The sequence below is a fragment of the Brassica napus genome, chromosome C4 (genome assembly GCF_020379485.1).
Source record: "Brassica napus cultivar Da-Ae chromosome C4, Da-Ae, whole genome shotgun sequence".
Classification (NCBI taxonomy): Eukaryota; Viridiplantae; Streptophyta; class Magnoliopsida; order Brassicales; family Brassicaceae; genus Brassica; species Brassica napus.
The window spans coordinates 11,372,134-11,398,193 of record NC_063447.1 but is presented as its reverse complement, the minus strand read 5'-3'; the positions used below and the strand labels follow the sequence as shown (position 1 = coordinate 11,398,193).

Here is a 26,060-nt window from a genome sequence, read left to right as displayed (position 1 = left end):
CATCAGGATCCGTTTACAGGCTAAACAAGTTCTTTGGATCGAGGAGTAAAGTTCAGTTTCGGGTTGCTGATCACAACGTGACAGTAATGTTTTCATGGAACACGGTTCTAACTCCTCTTCAGAATAGTCTGGTACCATTTCCAGAAGATCGGTTCCGGTTTCATGACCACGAGGAGTTCGAGGCTAACTGTGATCTCAGGGGTGATCTTTATGGTAAGCCATGTCTCTTCCATTTATATACAACTTTGAGAATTTAATTAGCATTGAGTTGATTCTTAAATTTTTTTGGGTTGTAATACATCACCGACTGTATATATGTTGGCTGTTGCGGGGTTGTTGCATTTGAACGTTTTAGGTTTTCAGATGTTTGGCAACTAACTTAGCCTATTTCAGATTATGTTTGCCACATGAGGCTGATCAATGGGCAAGCTATGACCGAGCATCTCATAATTGACGAAGTTGACATAGCAGAAAAGCGGCATTTGGTGGTCCATGTTCAGACACATGAGTGAGTTTATCTAATGTTTACATGTATTATATGTCTGTTTCTATTAACACTTTATTTTTAATATCATGCAGCAGACCAGTGATGAAGCTATGCCTATGGGACCAAGCCGCAACAGCCTTCTGCCAGAAGTTCAAATCTTATGGAAGCACTCCACGCGTTCTTTTAGTTACCACAGTGAATCCTAAACGAATTGGAGGTCAGTAGTTCACTTACAAAATAAAATTGTAATATAATTTGGTTACTAACACCCAACTGATGTGTTAAAAACATGGACTCTTGCTCTTACTTCTATGACATCTTCTAGAGTGTTTATGGACATTGATGTCCAGCCGACCAGGGACTATCTTAACTGGTAGGTTATTACGCATACAAATTTGTATTTCATGCTCCTCCATCTGTGCTATAATGTTCACTTTCTCATTCTAAACAGGTCGGGCTCCAACTCAGGTGTTGCTAATGAGGTTATTGCAGATGTAGTCACTAAGCCTGAGACAGTGACTCTAGGTGAACTCTTCTCCTACATCAAGCAAGAAACTGCTAAGGTACAATGTTTGCTATGTCTTTCCGTTTAATATGATATGCTTGGGTACTTAAGAAATTTCTTTTAACACTGTCATAGGTTGCTTGGTTTGAGTGTACAGCCACTGTCGATGATGTACTCCATGGTTCCCCGTGGTATTATATTTCTTGTGGTGGGTGTAACACAAAGGCAACCAAAGGGCCTACCTCACTGGTTTGTACGAACAAAAAGTGTGCCAAATCTGAGGTCGTGGGAGTTCCACAGTAAGAGTTGTTAGCTTCATTACATCCATCTATTATCATCAATCTTTACTAATTTCCTTTCTTGGAAGGTACTTAACTAAGATCTCTGTTTATGACAAGAGTGAGCAGGCGGTGTTTGTCCTTCCTGGTGATGCTGGTCGTGAGTTGACCGGCAAGCATGTTTCAGAGTTAGTTGCAAGATACTTTGAGGTAATTTCAAACATTTTTATCCACCAGCTCAGTCTATGTTCTCACACAAGTGCTTTACTTGAATGTCAGTTAAACGAGGACGTGGGAACTGATCAAACTGTCCTGGTTTCACAAACTCTCATGGATACCATTGGATAGATACACAAGTTTGTTGTCAAAGTCTCTCAGCATAACCTCACTGGCAAGACTCACACCATCACTGTCACAAAGGTTCTCCCAGCACCAGCTCCACAAAACGCCATTGAAGATCCAGCAGATGAGAGGATTAGAAAGGCTTCTGGCAGTCTTGAATCACATGAAGCTAAACGTGCTAAGAGTGGCTAATATATGTTAAGTCATTGCCTGCTTCATAGTTTTCATTTCAGACTTTGCCTTCTTTAAATTTTATGTTTCAGACTATACTCCTTATTACGGTAGATTCTCCATTTTTGATGTTTGGATGCAATCAAATATGGCTTTGAGGTTTCCGTTTTGGTGCAAATGAGTTTTTTTTGAATAAGGGGTTATTTAAGTTAAGTTACGTAGTGAATTATGATTTAAAATCCTTATATTACTCTTTGATCAATATAAGAATTCCTTTCTAGGTTCAATAAATGTGTTAATCTCACGTGGAACACCAAGTTTTTACCCAAAATCCAAACTAAAGGTTGGTTGTTACAATACATCTTTGTATGCTTGAGTATATGATAGATGTTATATTCGCTTAGTAATTGTCACGACACCATTAAAAAAAATTCCATTTCATTAGATATAATATAGATTATTCAAAATTTCTATCAAAAATGAAAATAAAAAACTAAAATTTGATATTATACCATATATGACATCAAAAAAAGTAGCAAGAAAAAATAAATAAATCAACAACAAAGAAGTTACTCCATTTTAGGTCTAACTGAGTTAGAGCTAAACCTCCATCTACAGCTCATGAGATAATAATCGAAGAAATATAACTAATAACAACTTCTCAACATCATCTGGACTATTCATGTATTCTAAACTTAGTTTTGATTTTTTAGAAAACTAAAAAAAATATTTTTGTTACATAACAAAATGCAAGAAAAAGTTATATGTAACATTCAACCAACAAAAAGATGGTATATTCACATTAAATCGAAAGCTTTCCTTAAAATTAAATAACAAGCGGTTTATAAATAAATAAATAACCCGGACGTAGCCCGGGAAAATAACCTAGTATATATAATGATATACATGTACAGTGGCGGAGGTGAGGTAACGTATTGTTTTACTCGAATCAATTTGTTAATAGCTACATTTTACTCAAATCAATTTGAGAAAGACAGGTAAGCTTTTTAAAACCAAATAATATCTTAATCTCATTAATTCACAAATGATTACAAGTGAAGCTTATATACAAGTGTAAACCATAACTAAACCGGTTAACTGTACCAAACTATATACAAGCTATACCAAGCTATATACAAGCTAATACTTTCGGATGCAATATTTATTTTAGCAACTGATGGATCCACACCATTCACCACTTCCCATTGGTAGAAACCAGGGGCGGATGTAGTAAAGGAGAAGTGGGATCAGCTGACCCCACTAATTTTTAAAATATATTTATTTTTGTTTAAGAAAAAAATTATTGACCCCATTAAAATATAAAATTTGACCCCACAAAAATATAATTTCACTAAAATAGTTACAAAACATTAAAAATTAAAGTTTTAATTTATAGTTTTAATGGTTTATAAATTATGTTTGTGAAAAAAATAATTTTGACTCCGGTATAAAACAATTATGGCTCCGCCACCGGTAGAAACCATCTCAAGAAAAACTCAAATGTAAGTGGTGAATGGATCGTAGGATCCATCATATCCATGATGAGCAGTTACTGAATGGTGTGGATCCATCAATCGCTAAAATAAATAGTCTCATTGAATACTTTAACTGTGAGACCCATAGAAAATCTGTCGGTTGACTTTAATGGTGTTTTCTCTCTCTATGCGACTCCAAGGCGATTAGGGTTTTTTCACTTTAATCTGCCGCCGTCGGTGTGGCCTCTCGCCCACCGGTGAGAACCTCTTCTGTCTCCCTCCTCTTACTTTCTTCCATGGGTTTGATGCTGCTCTTTCGGGGTTCAGAGTCACTGTTGCTCCTTCCCGCGCCTCCTGAGCCGCCGCCGTTTGTTTTTCCTCCAGATCTACTCGCTGGGGTCTCTGCTCCCGACCCTCCTGATCCTCCCGACGCTTCTGACACTCTCGTCGTACTGGATCTGTCCTCTTTCCCCTGCCATTGTTTCACCTTAGCAGCTGCGAGGTCTCCTCTTCATTGTACAACAACATCCGACTCAGTCTGTTTGCTGATTGTTTCTCTTGGAGTGAACCTTGTCAACCATCTGCTTCTCCCTACCGATGGTTTCAGGTTTCAGATCTATAATTTCATATGGGGAAAAACTCGTTTTTTCTCCCTGTTCTTAGGCATAGCTTGGAAAGGTATGACCCTTGTGATCCGTCTAGATGTTTCTAGTTGGGATGGAACATACCGTAGATTTGGATTCCTTGTCCTCCGTATAAGGAACCATTCACGACCATTACCTCAGTATGAGGACCTTATGCTTCTTGTTAGTCATCGTTTAACTCAGTACGAAGCTGTTAGGCACTTGTTTTGCCTTCCTTTACCTCAGTATGAGGTTCATTTACTTCAGTATAAGGGTTACTTAACTCGGCATGAGGTTGTTGTTCGAAATGTCTTTTTGGACTCATTACAATATATTTGTGTGTTGGTAGTCTTCTCTTATGTTTCAGGTCTACAACTCAAAAAGATAAGCGATGGATTTAAAAAAGCCAACCTTGGCTTCGTAGTTTCAGACTTGGTTTTCTAGCCGTGGTGGTTCTTGCAACTCTACACCTCATTATGGTTGCGGATTTCCTCACAATTTCAAGGCTCATCAAGTTGGTGCTTGATCACCTCTGTAGCCAAGTTTCTTGCTGCTCTCTATGCATTTGTTGCTGCAGCATGTTCGGGTAGCAGTTCACTGAATGTGTTCTCCAATTCCCGTGGCTTCATCTCACTCAGTAGCACTCATGTTGTTTCACTTTTAAGTTGCTTGTGTGTTATGTTTGCTTTTATTTATGTTTGTGCTATCCGATGTGCTTTTGATGCAGCGGTTTATTTAGCTAATGTGGCTGTGTTATTGTTTCTGTTGAACAATTCCTCCATTGATGGAGTCTAAGTTTTATTAATGAAAGTTGGTTTGAACAAAAAAAAAAATACTTTAACTGTATATATGTTAATAGAGCACCGTAAGTTACATGAGTTATGGTTTTGTAAACATCATTTATAAGAAAGAACGTTAAGTATAGTCCTAATTATTTGTAAGATAAGGGTAAAAGATGTGTATAAATAGGGCACTACTTAACCTCATTAACATTGCAACTGGAGCTCAAAGCGATAAGCAAACAACTTAATTATCATTCTTTGGAAAAATTACATTAGGAAAATGAAGACAGTTGTTTGTTCCTTTACTCTTTGTTTCATCATGTAAGTTTTTTTTTCTGGTTAACTAAGATCAATATGCATCCTATTTTATCATTCGCCAACAGTTTTTTTTAATTGTTTGACATTCTATTAATAATTTTTGCAGGTGTATGTAATATCAAGGCAAGTTCTGATTTAGAAGGACACACTCTTCCTTTTAAGCATGCAGGAAGTCCTCAAACATTCGACGATAAGGCCGAACATATTTTTTGTTATGGATGTTTTTATCGTTGTCATAGATGGGCGGGATCGATGGAGAGCTGCAAAAAAATTATTTGTAAATGTCTGTACGTACCGAAATGGTGAAACACATTCCGGGTTCGATCTTCCTGCTGCGAAAACTAAGTCACATTGTTCTGCTCACCACGGCTGCGGATTCGTCCGTATGAAAACCCGGGAGAGGGTCTGTCGTGGACTGCACCTCCCACCCGGGGGTTAGGCCTGTGTCTTTAATAGACCCGGGTTTAACCTTTTTTTTAACAAGAAAAAAAGAAATGGTGACTAATTTTAATTAATAAAATAAACAAACTATTTGTTGATCATATTAATTTTATTTGTAAATGTCTTACACAAAGCCATATCGCGGTGCACGAACTTGTTGATCATATTAATTCCTACATTAACTTAAATTGGCCCGACAGTTTCATTGACCTAAACGTACAATGAGTCAAATCGAATCTATATGTATTGTACAACAACACACAAGTGTTTCATTTTTTTATTACAAAACATGGTACACATGGTTCTTTGCAACATTACAACCCTTTGATATATTACAAGCTGAATCTATTTTACAGCCTTTTATTCTCACACATAACAACAGTGTCAACCTTCATGATTCAAGTGCAAACCCTTGGCTGCGATCAACTCCAATCTCTGAGAATGCTTCAACAAGTTTTGGGTAAAGTTTAGAGAGCATGATCTTGAAACCGGTGGAGTTTGTGGTTGAGATCTCTTGCAGTTTCGTGGATGATCCTACAGTGACGCCTTCCATATAAGCCTTACACGCAGCCAGAACATGCTGAGCCCTATGCGCGAAGTGGTCCTTTACAAGCACCTCAAAATGCTACAGTCCAATATTAATGTATATGGTCGGTTCAGTCCGGTTTAGAGTAGATTAGACTTTCATTCTATTGTATGTGGTTTACTATGGTTAAACGCAAGTGTATATAAACTCCATGTAAGCTACATTTTACGGTTAAGGAGAATAGAATTCATTTTCCATAAACAGATTCTGTTTCTCTAATATGGTATCAGAGCGATCTTTCGCTTCGCTTGTTGATTCTTCGTGATTTCTCGATCCTCTGAGTGTTTTCCAGCTCCAATTCACCTCAATATCGATTCTCTACCGGTTGATTCTCCTCTTTTGAGCTCGATCGGGTCGAAATGGTGAAGCGTGGCGCAAAACTGAAGAATCAGAACTTCAACGATGACGATCAAGGTTCTGAGGTTCGTACGAGGTCGATCACACCGAATCGCGACGAACCTGATGAAGTTTCCGCAAAACATCAACAATTTCGCAGCTCGGTGATTCGCGATGGAGTTAGTTCGACGCTGATGCCGACGGAATCGTATGATAGCACTCATAGTCCCTTCTTCCTTCATTCCGCCGATCATCCATGTCTATCTATCGTCTCTCATACTCTTGACGGAACGAATTACAATAGCTGGTCAATTGCGATGAAGATTAGTCTCGATGCGAAGAACAGATTAGGTTTCATAGACGTATCTTTGGTTAGGCCATCTATTGATGATCGATACTTCAAGATCTGGAGTCATTCTAATAGCATGGTGAAATCGTGGCTTTTGAATGTGGTTAATAAGGAAATCTATGATAGCATTCTTTACTATGAAGATGCAGTAGAGATGTGGGATGATTTGTTCCGGCGTTTCAAAGTCAATAATCTACCGCGGAAGTATCAACTTGAACAGGCAGTGATGACGCTCAAGCAAGGTGATTCAGATCTATCTACATACTTCACCAAGAAGAAGACGTTATGGGAGTAACTTGCGAACACCGAATCGTCTCTTGTGAAGAAATGTAACTGTGATCAAGTGAAGGAATTGCTTGAGGATGCTGAAAGAAGTCGAATTATCCAGTTCCTTATGGGATTGAATTATTCATTCAACAACATCCGTGGTCAGATATTGAACATGAAGCCGCGTCCCCAGCTGAATGATATCTACAACATGCTTGAACAATATGAGAGTCAAAGATTGATTGGGAACAACACAATGGCAAGTCCTACTCCTGTAGCTTTTCAAATGCAGTCTGTTGCTCCAGATAATGGCCAGATCATGCTTGCTCAGGGAGGCTATCAAAAGCCGAAGTGTTCTCACTGTCACCGAATTGGTCACACCATTGACAAATGTTACAAGGTCCATGGCTATCCACCTGGACATCCTCAACGAGGAAAACCTAACAAACAGACGGTGAACACCAATCTCGCAACTCTTGGTCATCAGGAATCTCAGGTGAAGGAGACTGATAACAGCATGACTAAAGATCAGATTCAGCACATGATTGCGTACCTCAGTAATTAACTCCAAGGTTCTTCTGTCATTGCACCAGAGTTGAACAGTGTTAAGCTCCAAACTCCTAGTCCTATATCCGAAAGGAACATTGCCTCGTCTTCACATTCCGTACCATCTATCTCACAGATAACTAGTACATTTCTCACTTTCAAATGTTCTACTAATGACGTGTTAATTTCATCTACCTCTAAAGAAACCAGTGTGTCTCTTAGAGCTTGGGTAATAGATTCGGGAGCTAGTCATCATGTTACTCATAATATGTCTTTATTTTTTAGAATATGATACTTTAGATAAGACTTATGTTACTCTCCCAAATGGTTACACTGTCAGAATAGAAGGAACTGGTTTTATTCAATTGACTGATGTGATTTCTCTATACAATGTTCTGTATATTCCTGCTTTTAAATTCAACTTGTTGAGTGTTAGTGTTTTAACTAAAACGTTGCATTCTTAAGTTAGTTTTACTGCTGATGAATGTTTTATCCAGGATCGTACTCAGGCCCAGATGATTGGTCAAGGTGTTGAGATGGCAAATTTATATGTTCTGAATTTACCTTGTTCGCTTGATATTTTATCTTTTCAAGGTATGTCTCCTACTCGTTCTAGTTTACATATAGATTCTGCCACTTGGCATAAAAGATTAGGCCATCCATCTGTGTCTAAGATCGAGTTCTTGTCTGATGTATTGGTTTTACCTAAACATAAAAGTAATAAAAATCATGAACCATGTCATGTTTGTCATCTATCAAAACAGAAACATTTGTCTTTTACATCTCGTCGAAACATGTGTCACAAACCATTTGAATTGATTCATATTGATACATGGGGTCCGTTTTCGGTTCCAACTAAAGAAGGTTTCCATTTTTCTTGACAATTGTTGATGATTTTAGTAGAGCAACTTGGGTGTATCTGCTTAAACAAAAATCTGATGTTTTGCATGTGTTCCCTGGTTTTATTTCGATGGTAGAAACTCAATACAACTTGAAAGTTTGTTCTGTTAGGTCTGATAATGCTAATGAACTCAATTTCACTGATTTATATCATAAAAAGGGTATTAAAGCATATCATTCTTGTCCTGAAACTCCTGAACAGAACTCAGTAGTAGAAAGAAAATATCAGCATCTTTTAAATGTGGCTAGAGCACTTATGTTTCAATCGGGTATTTCTTTGGAATTTTGGGGTGATTGTGTCTTAACGGCTACCTTTGTTATCAATAGGTTACCTTCTAAAGTCCTTAAAGATCAATCTCCTTATCAGAAACTCACTTCTAAAGTCCCAGATTATCATAGCTTGAAAACCTTCGGTTGTCTTTGTTATAGTTCAACCTCGTCGAGTCATAGAAATAAGTTTGATCCTAGAGCTAGAGCTTGTATTTTCTTAGGTTATCCCCATGGGTATAAAGGCTATAAGCTACTAGACATAGAGACACACTCGGTTTCTATTTCTCTACACGTCATTTTCTATGAGGATATTTTTCCCTTAGTATCCTCTACCATCACAGAGGATACAAGGACTTTTTTTTCCTCATATCGCTTTCTCCTGCAACTTTTGATATACCACAATCTTCTTCTGATACTTATCTCTCAAAAGATAAGATATCCTCTGAGGTTTTGGTTTCTTCTGAATCAAAATCTCTTCGCCAAAGGAAATTACCTTCTCATTTGCAGGATTATCATTGCTATAATACTTCTTCTTCTACTGATAAAACTCATATTACTTCTCCATATCCCATCACAAATTATATTTCTTATACTTCTATATCTGAGCCTTTCTATGCCTTTCTTAATATCATCACCAAAGCACCAATTCCACAAAATTACAAAGAGGCATTGAAGGATAAGGTATGGTGTGATTCCATGGGTTTGGAGGTTGATGCGTTTGAACGAACAGAGACTTGGACGATCACTGAGTTACCGTCAGGGAAAGAAGCAATTGGTTGTTGATGGATACATACCATCAAATATCATGCAGATGGTACGGAGGAGAGAAAGAAATCAAGACTCGTCGGTAAGGGTTATACTCAACAAGAGGGCATAGACTTTCTTGACACGTTTTCCCCTGTAGCAAAGATTGCTACGGTGAAGATTTTGTTGTCTGTTGCTCCTAAGTTGAAGTGGAAATTGATGCAGCTTGATATCTCTAACGTTTTCTTAAATGGAGATTTGAAGGAAGAGATTTATATGAAGTTACCACCAGGATATTCTGAGCTAAAGGGAGTTGAAGTTTCTCCTACAGCAGTGTGTCGTCTACACAAATCAGTCTTTGGTTTGAAGCAAGCTCCTCGGCAATGGTTTGTGAAACTCTCCACAACTTTACTAGATTTCGGTTTCGAGACATGTACTGGAGATCATATGATGTTTGTGAAGTTTTTGGATGGGAAGTTCTTGGTAATATTGGTGTATGTTGATGACATACTCATCGCCAGTACAGATGATGATATGGTGAATGAATTGAAATAGAGATTGAGTGCAGCATTTAAACTACGTGATTTGGGAGCTCCTAAGTATTTTCTTGGTCTGGAGATAGCAATATCTGCTGAAGGGATTTCCATTTGTCAGCGCAAGTATGTACTTGATCTTCTGGAATCAACTGGTTTCTCTGGCTGTAAACCCTCATCAATACCAATGGAACCGAATCAGAAGTTATCTCAAGATGATGGTACTCTGCTTACGGATGCAAAACAGTATAGAAGATTGTTGGGAAGATTGCAGTATCTAACGTTTACGAGACCAGATATTTGCTTTGCTGTTGGAAAGCAAGCTCAATATTCTGCGGCTCCTACTGATGTTCACCTTCAAGCTGTTCACAAGATACTGAGATATTTGAAGGGAACGATTGGTCTTGGATTGTTTTATAGTACAGAGACTAACTTTGATTTGCGCGGTTACTCTGATTCTGATTGGAATGGATGTCCAGACTCTAGAAGATCAGTTACCGGTTATGCAATGTTTGTTGGAGATTCTCTTGTATCTTGGAAATCGAAGAAGCAAGACACTGTGTCGTGTAGTTCAGCGGAGGCTGAATACAGAGCAATGTGTATGGCTACAAAGGAGATGATTTGGGTGGTGAAAGTCTTGACTGGTCTCCGCTTACCTTTTAAGCTTCCTACTTATCTTTACTGTGACAACACGGCCGCTTTGCACATCGCGAGCAACCCGGTGTTCCATGAACGCACTAAGCACATAGAGAATGACTGCCATAAGGTAAGGGAGAAGATGAAAGATGGCTTTCTCAAGACAATGTATGTGCGTACTGGTGATAAACTTGCAGATGTTCTCACCAAGGCGCTTTATCCTACTCCTTTCCGGGACAATATACGCAAGATGGGTTTCCATAACATATATGCACCTTCATCTTGAGGGAGGCTATTAATGTATATGGTCGGTTCAGTCCGGTTTAGAGTAGATTAGACTTTCATTCTATTGTATGTGGTTTACTATGGTTAAACGCAAGTGTATATAAACTCCATGTATGCTACATTTTACGGTTAAGGAGAATAGAATTCATTTTCCATAAACAGATTTGTTTCTCTAATATCCAATAATTACAGTATTGATCAAAACGGTCTCTCTCTTTTTTTTGTAACTGTTTAGTTACAAAAAAAAGAGAGAGACAGTTTTGATCAATACTGTAATTATTGGATAACAGCAATTCATTTTGCGTTTGAATTGTTGCAGCAGAATCATACCTTTGGAGACTTGCAGAATCATAACAGCAATTCATTCTCATTGTAAGTCACTGAGTTTTTCGCTTCCTCAGCTCGGCCAAACTGCTTATCATAGCCAGCTTCGTTGAAGTAATTATGGCTTCTCACTAAGAACAAGAGCCTGAAAGGAAAGATGAACTTGAAGGATGGAGGAGCTCCATGGGTTCCATACTTCAGTGCCAGAGCCAATCCATGTATTCAGAAGACACAGGCAGATCTTGGTCGATCTTGGCTTTAAACTTTCTAGTTGGGTCTTACGCAATGAAACACTTTGGTCTTTCTTGGCTTTAAACCACATTTTTGGCTACTTGAAACTAGGATTTTGACAGTCTATCATGTTATGTTGTGCTCATCGAGTCTTGTAGTTGAAACTGGCACACAAGCTTAGGCTATTTTGATAAACGGACCTAAAGGTAAGTAAAGAGATTGGTAACTGGAACATGCTATCTCTTATCGTTCTTCTTAATTAGTTGAAAGCAATCAGCTTTAAAATTGTTTAATGAGAAACAAAACTCTATAACCATTTTCATAGCCCATAGTAACGAGTTAATTTAGAGTACGTTTAAGAAGGAAAATAAAGATTGGGTAGAAATCATATCGAGGGAATCTAATCAAATTGGTAAATGTAAAAAGAGGATGCAACATCATAATTAACTTAATGATCTTGCCTTCTTTTGACAAAGATAATCATCGATTGATACATAAGTAACATCAAATTGACACCATAAAAAAGGATTCATTCTCTCTTTGAAGGTGCTTCTCGTTACTCTTTCTTTATCTCCCCCTCCTTGTGTTTCCCCTTCTTTGGCTTGACGAAACAGAAGCAAGAGCAACAAGGCAGCTGAAACAAAAACTTCATCTTGATTTAGAGTTGGACCAATACAACTACATCCACGTCTGCCTTTTATGCTTGTGCTTTATAGCAATTCTATTTTCTAAATCCGATTACCGTTCCTTTATGGGGTTTCCTTTATTCGTTTCTGCTTTTTGGATGCTTTTTCCAAACCAAGTTGATTCCCTCCAGATAAGAAGATGCCTCTGCCTACCACTTTCGCAAAATTAAATAACATAAATGTGTAATAATTGTCCGAATCAGGATGCCTTTTTCAAGGGGCTAAATTACTTCTGTGTGTTTTGGTTAAGTTAAACTTGTCTTAGGAATATACTTAACCTTACTTATAGTAATAGCTTGCAGGCTTGAGACTTTTATCCGAAAACCGGATTCGATCCGATCCGAAAATCCGGATATCCAGAAAGGCCGAATCCGAATCCGGATAGTAAAATGTTGGATCCATCAAAGCCGAATCTGGATCTGGATATCTTGATTTTTAGTCCGGATATCCGGATCCGTAAATTTTATTAATAATTATTTCAAAAATAGTAATATCTATATATAAAAAATAATTTTATTTAATATATTTTCATTTTTATAATAGTATATATAAATTTTATGTAAATTTTGTAATATTATACATAGAAATAATTAAAAACATTATATATATTTTTCTTTTTAAATTATTGTTAATATTTTATATAGATTAATATTATTTTTTATTTATTTTAAAGATCCAAATTCGGATCTGGATATCCGCCGGATATTATAATTTTTAGAAGGATATCCGACACCCGGATATCCGCGAACCCCGGATCCAGATAAGGATAGTAAAATTATGGATCCACCGGATAAAGATCCGGATCCGGATATCTTAAAATTGCCCGGATATCCGATCCGTCCCATGCCTAATAGCTTGGACGTGACAGCCTGTAACCAGGCCGTGCCTGAATATTTTAGGCCGGTTTGAACCCATGATTTCAAACATCTAAACTATTAAAAGTGAAGTACAATTAGTTATTAACCTTAATTTTCCTTAACAATTACCATTGAATGCCATTGTTTCTTAAACTAATAATAATCTTGGGCATGCTTTTACTACGAGACTAGGATGAGACCCGCGCCTTGCGCGAAATTAAGTTATTATTTTTGTTATATTTTGGAGAATGAAACAATAGTTTGGCTTCATTTGGATTAGGGGTGTTCAATCCAGATATCGGATTGGTTTCGGTTCGGTTTTTTACGGTATTTTGGTTAGTAAAATATAACTACTATTCTAAATCCATATTTACTTTGAGTTTAATCTTTCACATACTTTTGAAAGATTTCAACTGGACAACTAAATTGATCAGCCAATCTTGTTGCTTTAAATCATTAGTATATATATATATATATATATATATATTATTTAGTTTGAATATTTATTAAATAAAAATTCATATGCGTTATATTTTATGATCATTTGTAACTTATTATAACAAAAAAAATAATCTATTGATCACAAAATTTTCAGAGTGAGAATCTTCAAATTTCTAATAATATATAGACGTTTTGAAAAATTCAAAATATAACATATAAGAAAAAATATAAATGTTTTTATTATATATTTAATGTGATTTTTTAATATCTTTTAATAATATAAATTTTTTAAAAAGAACTAAGATACCAAAATTGTTATCAAATATTTATTATTCATAATAATTAATTTTCATATATACGTTAATCATATTAGGTAATTTCGTAGCTTCTAATTAAGGAAAGTGCAAAAACAAAATTTGGTAGATTATTTATCAATTCGAATATTCGATAGTTAGTTTAATAAAAAATATAATATAAGTTAAGATGGACCAACCTATTTTTTTAAGAATAGTATATTTTATATAGTCATTTATTAAATGAGAATTTATAATCATACAGTTCTATGATCATTCATATCGTTTTATAACTGAATATTTAAATCATCGATAACAAAATTTTCAATGTGAAATCTTTAATAAGTTTATAATTTATAAATGTTTTTGAAAATTTATTGAAAGTTTTAATATTAAAATATTTAGGTAATCTTACGGTATATAGTTTAATCTATATATATATATATATGTTTTATTATTAAATGATATTTTTTACTCATATGGTTTTAAAATCATGTGTATCTTCTTATAATATTAAATAAAAGTTCATATTACTACAATTTTATGATCATTTGTAACTTATTATTACAAAAAAAATAATCTATTGATCACAAAATTTTAAGAGTGGGGATCTTCAAATTTCTAATAATTTATAGACGTTTTGAAAAATTTAAAATATAACATATAAAAAAAATATAAATGTTTTTTATTATATATTTAATGTGATTTTTAATATCTTTTAATAATATAAAATTTTAAAAAAGAACCAAGATACAAAAATTGTTATCAAATATTTATTATTCATAATAATTAATTTTCACATATATGTTAATCATATTAGGCAATTTCGTAGCTTTTATTTAAGGAAAGTGCAAAACATTTTTTGGTACATTATTTATCAATTCGATAGTTAGTTTAATAAAAAGTGTAATATAAGTTAAGATGGACCAACCTATTTTTCTAAGAATAGTATATTTTATATGATCATTCATATCATTTTATAACCAAATATTTAAATCATCGATAACAAAATTTTCAATCTGAAATCTTTAATAAGTTTATAATTTATAAAAGTTCTTGAAAATTCATTGAAAGTTTTAATATTAAAATATTTATGTAATCTTATGGTATATAGTGTTTAATCTATATATATATATATATATATATTTATTTTATTATTAAATGATATTTTTTATTCATATGGTTTTAAAATCATGTGTATCTTCTTATAATAAAAATGTTAAACCATTGATCATTAATTTTTAACATAATAATTTTAATAGTTTTAGTCATTTATTGTCGTTTTTAAAAATTCAAAATATAACATATACGAAAAAATCTAAATTTTACTTTTATAGCTAATTTGATTGTTTAATTTATTTTAATAATATAAAATTAAACAAAAAATGATGGAGGAGATATAAATTGTTATCAAATCTTTATTATTAAAATCATTAATTGTCATATATATATTAGTCATTTATGGTAATTCCGTAGGTTTTATTTAAGGAAAGAAAATAGCATATCATATCATTATATCATATAGTTTGACCAACTTATGTATCTAACAACATATAAAAATCGAATGTGGACCTACTTATTTTTCAATTGAATGTAATTGACTACCTAATTGAGTGCCACCTATGCATTGAAGCTTATTTTAATTAATACAAAATTGAGGTTACATCTTTTCAAATGTTTCTCAATTAATATACATGGGATATCGTTGAAGTCCATTACTTATGATTAAAAATAATTATTGGGCCGAAATATGATTATATCTTATACTTAAAACATATTTCCATTTCATAGTCCACATGCACATATCGTATAATTATGAGAACAATTTTGACTTATGATTATGATTCTTACGCAATTTATAACTTACGATATTGATAATCTCCTAAATATATATATTACATATATAATTTTGGTATAATTTACTCTTAGAAGGTAGAAAACTGGTCATGTTTTGGTCTTTGTATTTAAATCATCTAAACTATTAAAACTGAAGTACAATTAGTTATTAACCTTAATTTTCCTTAACAATTACCATTGAATGCCATTGTTTCTTAACCTAATAATAATCTTGGGCAGGCTTTTACTACTAGATATTGTTGAAGTCCATTACTTATGATTAAAAATAATTATTGGGCCGAAATATGATTATATCTTATACTTAAAACATATTTCCACTTCATAGTCCACATGCACATATCGTATAATTATGAGAACAATTTTGACTTATGATTATGATTCTTACGCAATTTATAACTTATGATATTGATGATCTCCTAAATATATATATTACATATATAATTTTGGTATAATTTACTCTTAGAAGGTAGAAAACTGGTCATGTTTTGGTCTTTGTATTTAAATCATTCAGTTAAAATAACCAACGGTTCTGTTTTGTAATCATTCATTTTTACATACAAGGTATTTTTGAAAATAAACTAAAATATTAACCAATCAGCCAAAAATCTTGAAAATATGTAAACAAGAGTTACTTGCCAAATAAATTTTGACAGTCAAATTTGTAAACAATATATTACAGAAATATAGTCAACCAATTGAAAATCAAATCTCTATATTTGATTACTCATAATAAAGTTTAATTTCCGTATACATTGTGTGATTCACATTTTCGGATTGCATCCTATAATATTTAACAGCTATATACGAAATTCAAATATATTTTAGATAGGAATATTCTAATTTTTATGCGCTATAATCTCACATAAATATAGCCGAATTAAGTACATTTTTAATATCTTCCCTATCTAGGCGTTATCTACTTATTTATATACACCACTTCCTATCAACTCAATTCATGATCACATTATCAAATCACCGGAGGCAATGGGGAAAAAGTAGTTACACTCTTTAAGGATGCAAAACAATGGAAAATCGGTTGCCGAATCTGTGTTAAGCTGATTCACTCTTGAAAAACCGTGGAAAATTTTAAATTAAAATGAATACCAAAGTCATAAATTATAAAGTTCAGAAACTAAAAACATTGAAAAAGGTATACAGGCCAAAAAAAAAAAACGTATCCAATGACAAACATGAACAAGAACAATCGAATTGAGTGCATTGTCAAATGTTAGTCACATATAATTAAAAAAAAAACACATGCGCGGGCGCGCGGATCCAAATCTAGTGCAGGTTAAGGACAAATACCAGTAGAACTATAGGTTGACAAAATAAAAAAACATTAGAAATATAGGCTTTTTATACAACATATTGGCCCCTTATTAAACTATTAAAACAGCTTTGATGAATATCTCAAACAAATTATATCAATATTTAAAGAAAAAATTCGTTAGATAATTAAGTTTTAGTTAAAAAGAACCACTAAATAAAACATATGTGGTGTTAGAAGTTCTCATGAATTTCTCAAAATAACTCATTTGAAAACTATTTTCTCACTTTTTCATTTTTCTATTATTTTTATTATGAAAATCCTTCTTTAAATAATTCCAGTGAACATGCTTTTGGTACAAAACGGTGGAACTAATTTCTACTGGATTGGCTGTTCAAAATGTAAATTTACAAATATAGATAAATATACTGATCGAACTAATAAAAAAATAAATTAGCTTTTGAAATTACTATGGGTGTATGTGCAGTCTTTCTCTCTTCTCCCATGGGACTACACATACTGATCCACATATTTGTAATTGACTGGGAAGAACATAATGTGCTAAAAACATAGCATGCAGAAAGTAACTTATAAATTAGCCCTTGGCTTGCAAGCTAATTAGAAAAATCAATTAACTGAATCTCTACGTACAAAACTAGATACCCGATCAAAGAGGAGTGCCACATATATAAATTAACACAACTAAACTAAGAAATGAACGACACCAACCAACAAAAATAAGGTATCCTAAAAGAGAGAGGGCCAACACTTCAAGAAAACAAAAATAACAACCTTTTTTTTGGACACAAACAAAAATAACAACCACAAAAATAAAACACAAAACATTACACACTGTCTTCCCCTTTTTATCCCCAACAAAAGCATCCTTGTTTGTTCTTCTGTAATACCGCTTCTATTGTTCCCTCCTTTCACAAGGAAGGGCGTAGAAGAATCCAACATTACAGTTCTATAACCGTAAAAGAAAACCTTTAAATCTCATCATCAATCAAACACAAAAAGAAGCTAAATGGGTATCAAGTTCCTGTTGATCCTTTGCCTCTTGACCCTGGTTGTAGTCGCTGAATCAGCCAATGTCACGTGGTCCCTGACAAAATCTCGTGTCAATGGACAAGGTTGCATTGGAGACGATGATGGGCTTGAGTCCTTGATGGATTCTGAGACTAACCGGCGGCAACTAGCCGCAAGGCGAAGGTACATCAGTTACGGTGCACTCAAGAAGAACAATGTGCCATGTAGCCGTCGTGGCCGGTCTTACTATGATTGCACGAAGAGGAAAAGGGCTAACCCTTACAGGCGTGGGTGCAGTATCATCACGCATTGCTACAGGCTAACTTCTTAATCTGAATGAGCACATACAAACAGTGTGAGTAACGAAGCGAGAGTGCAAAGAATGCGTTAAAAAAAAAGAAAAAAAAATCACATGTTTCCTCTACGTACGATTCTTAACTTTGTTTTTCTTGATATTTCCCGTTTTTCTCTCAGTGATCTTTAATCCTTTTATTTATGATCATGATGCATATACGCGTTTATCTGTTGGTATCCCTTTATATTTCTCGACGTTGTGTTTCATTTATGTCTATAAGTAAGCAATCCCTTGTGATCTACGTTAAATAATAGGCTTTATAAATGGGAGAAAAATGGAGACAGAATTGAAAATGTTGACGACGTTTGTATTGTATGATATTGTATCTATATCTTCAAATAAAAGTCAAAACTGTATTTAGACGATCCTTAGTATCATAATCCAAGACGACTTTTAATATTATAATCCAAGACGACCCTTAATATTAGATCCTTTTTGCACTTATAAAAGTTAGACTAAACAAAATTTTCTCACATGGTATCGTTAGACTTGGTCATTGTATCAGAGCCCCGATTCGAATGACCGTTAACATGAAACTAATATTATAGTAAACCAGGGCTTGTGATCCGGTGGTGATTAACTTGAGGGCAAAACCCAATACGATGAGCCACCAAAGTTCGAGTTCCAGCCGCTGGAAAATTAACATTTCGCAATGCCAGAGACAGGGGACCAACACATAAACTGAAAACGTAGGCTACTAACACGTGGCTATTCTGGACCCAATTCTATGGGACCAAGATACCCCCTTGTATAATACAAAAAAAAGAGAAACTAATATTATAGTGTGGCTTCGAATATGGAGTTCAAATTATGAGATTCGACCCAAATTTCTTGGAAAAAAAAAAACTTCCCAACATTTTTCTTACACATCTAGTTTATCCACTCAATTCACAAATCTTTACGCAATTGAAAGTTGAGACCATATATATTATGGTTATACTAAACTTCTAAAGATAACAAGTGGAGAAAAAATCTATAATTAATGCAGCTATAGTATAATGGTTATATATGTGTATAAATTTATTATTATATTTTGATTAATTATTCTTATTCATGTACATCTATTATATTATTTTAACAAACTTTCTTACGTTTTGAATTTTGAAAATGGTTTAATACATAAATATCCGATTGATAAAATTTAATCATATATTTTCTAAATTTAGTGAAATGAAAATATATTCCAGTGTTTTTAAAACCGGACCGGAAGCTGAACCGGAAATATTTTGGGTCACGGTTCAATATGGTTCGACCGGGTCAAACCTGGTTCAATAATATGGTTTAATATTTTTTTAGTATGTAAATATAAAAGTAATATTAGTAAACATGATGCATAGTTAAAATATAAATCAATTTTGAACATAAAATATTATAAATATAAATTAGTTTCTTGTTTATATGGATGATTTATAGATTTTCGATAGTTTTTGTGGTTTTTATTGGTACGTATAACTTTGAAATATAATCAGGCTATGTGGCCGGTTCATGGTCGAACCAATTACTAGACCAACCCGGCTATATAACCGGTTCATGGTCGAACCCGGTCCAACCATCGGGTCGGTCCGGTTTTAAAAACACTGATATATTCTAACATGAATTCTCACTAATTTTTTATCGCGTTTTGTTTTCACGTGTGATTCATGATTTTCGTACATATTACAATTTTATGTTACTTTTACGAAAAACATAAAAAACAATCGCATAAATTCAAAAAAAAAAAAGAAATTTCAGGCATATTGAAATACCAATTCCTCACTAAATGTCCTCAAGCATAATTTGTTCTTTAAGTATTTGATTACAATAAGACTAGAAGAACATAATATTTCTATAACGAATAAATGTAATATCTAACAAAACCTGAATAGGTTTATGAAAACAATGTTAGAAGAGGAGAAACAAAAACAAAAACATCTAATTTCTTTGCTTTTTCCAAATCCTTATGAAATTGAAATAGGAGACCATACTTTAGTTATATTAAACTTTGAATGACAAATGTAGAGCATATATATAATAAATGAAGTTAGTATAACTATCATTTATCATTATGATTTGACTAAATTTTCATAACTTATAAAATTTAGAAAATAGTTTATAACATAAATATCTGATTGGTAAAACTATATTATATAATTTCAAATTCTTTGGGAAATGAAAAAATATTCTAATATTAGTTGACAAAAAAATTGACGCGTTTATTATCATGTGTGGTTAATAAATCTCGTACATATTACAATATTATGTTATTTTTACGAAAAACATAATAAATAAAATTGTGCAAATTCAGACAAAGAAATGTCGAGCATATTGAAACATCAATTTGACATTAAACCTACTCAAGCGTAATTTGTTCTTCAGATATTCGATTACAATAGGATTTGAAGAATATAATGAATCTATAACGAATAAATATAACATCTAATAAAACCTGAATATATTTATGAAAACAATCTTAAAAGAGGAAACACGTAAACAACAACATCTAATTTATTCTCTCTTTCACAAATCTTTATGAAACTGAAATATGAGACTGTATTTTAGTTATACTAAACTTCATATAATGGCAAAAGTAGAGCATATCAATAATAAATGCAGTTAGTATTTGTATAGCTATTATTTTTATGATACGTATAGATATAACATTATATTTTGACTAATTATTCATATTCATGTATATTTACTATTATACTTATAACTAAATTTTCATACCTTATAAACATTTTAAAAATGGTTTAACACATAAATTGGTAAAACTTAATTATATAATTATTCTAACATTAATTTACACCAAATTTTTGATAAAGAAATTAAGACAAAGAAATGTTGGGCATACTGAAACATCAATTTCACATTAAACGTACTCATTTGTTCTTCAAATATCGGATGACAATAGGATTTGAAGAGCATAATGAATCTATAACGAATAAATGTAACATCTAATAAAAAAATGAATAGGTTTATGAAAACAATGTTATATGATGAGAAATGAAAACAACAACCATCTAATTTCTTCGGTCTTTCACAAATCCTTACGAAATTGAAATATGAGTACATAATTTAGTTATACTAAGCTTCAGATGATGACAAATTTAGAACATATCTCTAATAAATGCAGTTAATATAACTATCATATTTATGATCTGCGCAGATTTATTATTATATTTTGACTAACTATTCATATTCATATATATATTTATTATTATATTTTAACTAATTTTCATACTTTATATAACTTAAAAATGATTTAATACTAAATTTCTGATTAGTAAAACTTAAGTATATAATTTCTAAATTATAAAAATGGAATAATATATTCAATTCACACCAAATTTTTGACTCATTACTTTTCACGTGTGGTTAATGAATCTCGTACATATCTTACAAAAAACATAAAGTAAAATTAAATAAAATTGTGTAAATTCAGACAAAGAAATGTCGGTCATATTGAAACATCAATTTCACATTGCACATGTTCAAGTGTAATTTATTCTTCATATATTCTATTACAATAGAATTTGAAGAACATAATAAATCTATAACGAATGAATGTAACATCTAATAAAACCTGAATAGGTTTATGCAAACAATGTTAAATGAGGAGCAACGAAAACAACAAAAAATATCTAATTATATAATTCTTCGCTCTTTCACAAATCCTTATGAAATTGAAATATGATACCATATTTTAGTTATATTAAACTTTATATGATGACAAATGTAGAGCATATCTATAATAAATGCAGTTAATATAACTATCTTATTTATGTTTTTTTTTTTGAATGAATGTAAAATTTTATTCAATCAAAACATATTTACATCAAGTGCTTCTATTGTTGATATGTAATCAAAAGCAAGAAATAAAAGAGAACAGATTCCTTTTAAACTTCAGACTGAACTATCTATCTTATTTATGATCGTTATAGATTTATTATTATGTTTTGACTAACTAATAATATTCACGTATATTTATTAGTATACTTTGAATAAATTTTCATACCTTTTAAAATTTCAAAAATGGTTTAATACTTAAATTTATGATTGCTAAAACTTAATTATATAATTTCCAAGTTTTAATGAAATGAAAAAATAGATATATTCTCAGAATAGTTTAGACCAATTTTTGACGCATTTAATTTTCCTTGTGGTTAATGAATCTCATTCATATTACAATTTTCTGTTATTTTTACAGAGAAAACATAAAAATAAAACTGTGTAAATTCAGACAAATCAACGTCATGCATATTAAAATACATATTTCACAATAAACGCACTCATGCGTAATTTGTTCTTCAAATATCTGACTACAATAGGACTTAAAAAAATAATGAATATATACCGAATAAATGTAACATCTAATAAAACATGAATAGGTTTATGAAAACCATGTTAAACAAGGAGAAACGAAAACGACAACAACATCAAATTTCTCCTCTCTTTTATAAATCCTTATGCAACTGAAATATGAGACCATATTTTAGTTATACTAAACTACAAATGATGACAAGTATATAGCACATCTATAATAAGTGCAGTTAGTATAATTATCATATTTGTGATATGAATAAATTTATTATTATGTTTTGACTAAACATTCATATTTATGTACACTTATTATTATACCTTGACTAAATTTTGTACCTTTTAATTTATTAAAAATGTTTAATATATAAATCTCTGACTGATAAAATAGTATAATTTCCAGCTTTTTGTGAATAGACAAAATTATTATCACATTAAATTACACCAAGTTTAATGATTTTTTTTATCGCGTGTGATTCATGAATCTTGAACTTGTTACTATATTCTAATCGTTTTATGAAAACATAAATATAAAATTTGTGAGAAAACAGATAAATAAATGTATGTCATATCAAAACATGAACCAATTTCATACTAAACACTAAATCATATATATATATATATATATATATATATTAGCTATGCTAAACTTCAAATAATGACAAAAGTAGAGCATATCTATAATAAATGCAGTTAGTATATATAGCTATAATATTTATGATCTGTATAGATATATCATTATATTTTGACTAGCTATTCATATTCATGTATATCTATTATTATACTTTGACTAAATTTTCATGCCTTATAAAATTTTTAAAATGGTTTAATACATAAATTGGTAAAACTTAATTATATAATTATTCTAACATTAATTCACACCAAATTTTTGATGCATTTACTATTCACGTGTGGTTAATGAACATCGTACATATTAGAATTTCCTGTTATTTTTACGATAATCATTAAAAAAAAATCGTGTAAATTCAGACAAAGAAATGTCGGCATATTTTAAACATCAATTTCACATTAAACATACTCAAGCGTAATTTGTTCTTCGGATATTCTAGATTACAATAGGATTTGAAGAACATAATGAATCTATAATGAATAAATGTAACAACTAATAAAACCTAAATAGGATTATGAAAACAATGTTAAACAAGGAGAAACTAAAATAACATCAACATCTAGTTATACTAAATTTTTAATAATGACAAATGTAGAGCATATCTATAATAAATGCAGTTAGTATAACTATTATAGTTATGATCTCTATAGATGTATCACTGTATTTTGACTAACTATTCATAGTCATGTATATTTATGATTAAACTTTGACTTAATTTGTATACCGTATAAAATTTAAAAAATGGTTTAATACATAAATATCTGACTGGTAAAACTTAATTATATAATTTCCAAAAAGGTTCGAAATGAAAAACATATTCTAGCATTAATTCACAAAAAAATTTTAACGCATTTACTTTTCACGTGTGGTTAATGAATCTCGTACATATTACAATCTTCTGTTATTTTCAAGAAATTTTTTTAAAATATAGTGTAAATTAAGACAAAGAAATGTCGGGCATATTGAAACATCAATTTCACATTAAAAGTACTCAACTGTAATTTGTTCTTTAGATATCCGATAAAAATAGGGTTTGAAGAAAATAATGAATCTATAACGAATAAATGTAACATCTAATAAAACCTGAATAGGTTTATGAAAACAATGTTAAATGAGGAGAAACGAAAACAACAACATTTAATTTCTTCGGTCTTTCACAAATCCTTATGAAATTGAAATATGAGTACATAATTTAGTTATACCAAGCTTCGAATGATGACAAATGTAGAGCACATCTATAATAAATGCAGTTAATATAACTATCATATTTATGATCTGTGCAGATTTATTATTATACTTGGTCTAACTATTCATATTCATATATATTTATTATTATATTTTAACTAAATTTTCATACCTTATCTAAGTTAAAAATGGTTTAATACATAAATATCTTATTGGTAAAACTTAATTATATAATTTCTAAATTATAAAAATAGAATAATATATTCTAACATTAATTCACACCAAATTTTTGACACATTACTTTTCATGTATGGTTAATGAATCTCGTACATATATATTATTCTTACGAAGAATAAAAAATAAAATAAAATTATGTAAATTCAGACAAAGAAATGGCGGGTACATTGAATCACCAATTTCACAATACACATGCTCAATCATAATTTTTCTTAAGATATTCTATTACAATAAGATTTGAAGAACATAACGAATCTATAACGAACAAATGTAACATCTAATAAAACCTGAATAGATTTATGCAAACAATGTTAAACGAGGAAAAACGAAAACAACAACAACATCTAATTATCTAATTCTTCGCTCTTTCACATATCCTTATGAAATTGAAATGTGAGACCATATTTTAGTTATACTAAACTTTGAATGATGACAAATGTAGAGCATATCTATAATAAATGCAATTAGTATAACTATCATGTTTATGATCAGTATAGATTTATTATTATCTTTTGACTAACTTTTCATATTCGCATATATTTATTAGTATACTTTGACTAAATTTTCATACCTTTTAAAATTTCAAAAATGGTTTTATACATAAATCTATGATTGGTAAAACTTAATTATATAATTTTCAAATTTTTATGAAATGAAAAAACATCTCACAATAAACACCAAATTTTTGACGCATTTACTTTTCCTCGTACATATTACGATTTTCTATTATTTTTACTGTAAAAACATAAAAAATAAAAGTTTGTAAATTGAGACAAAGAAATGTCGGGCATATTAAATTACCAATTTCACAGTAAACTTACTCAAGCGTAAATTGTTTTTCAAATATCTGACTACAATAGGACGTAAAAACATAAAGAATCTATATCGAATAAATATAACATCTAATAAAACCTGAATAGGTTTATGAAAACAATGTTTAACGAGGAGAAACGAAAACAACAACACATCTAATTTATTATATATTTCACAAATCCTTATGCAACTGAAATATGAGACCATATTTTAGTTATACTAAATTACGAATGATGACAAGTATAGAACACATCTATAATAAATGCAGTTAGTATAATTATCATATTTGAGATCTGTATAAATTCATTATAATGTTTTGAATATCTATTCATATTTATGTACATTTATTATTATACCTTGACTAAATTTTGTACCTTTTAAATTCTTTAAAATGTTTAATACGTAAATCTCGGACTGAAAAATAGTATAATTTTCAGCTTTTTCTGAATAGAAAAAAATATTATCACATTAAATTACACCAAATTTGATGATTTTTTATCGCGTGTGATTCATGAATTTTGCACTTGTTACTATATTCTAATCTTTGTATGAAAATGTAAAAATAAAATACGTGAGAAAACCGATAAATAAATGTCTAGCATGTTGAAACACCAACCAATTTCATACTAAACATTAAATCATGTATATATTGTTCTTCAGATATTCGATTACAATAGGACTTGA

General features: G+C 31.4%; 2 protein-coding genes and 1 pseudogene across 2 annotated transcripts; all 3 read left to right on the top strand.

Annotated features, from left to right (window-relative positions):
• Positions 1 to 558: 558 nt before the first annotated feature.
• Positions 559 to 12,076, top strand: LOC111214743 (annotated as a pseudogene).
• On the top strand, positions 6,368 to 6,988 carry LOC106372893. Its single transcript, XM_013813155.1, has one exon. The coding sequence runs from the start codon at positions 6,368 to 6,370 to the stop codon at positions 6,986 to 6,988; it is 621 nt and encodes a 206-aa protein (XP_013668609.1).
• A 4,897-nt stretch (positions 12,077 to 16,973) lies between the features above and the next one.
• On the top strand, positions 16,974 to 18,370 carry LOC106454733 (protein RALF-like 19). The gene has a single exon (XM_013896849.3). It carries the CDS (start codon positions 17,858 to 17,860, stop codon positions 18,188 to 18,190), a length of 333 nt encoding a protein of 110 aa, XP_013752303.1. The 5' UTR covers positions 16,974 to 17,857; the 3' UTR covers positions 18,191 to 18,370.
• The last annotated feature ends 7,690 nt before the right edge of the window (positions 18,371 to 26,060 follow it).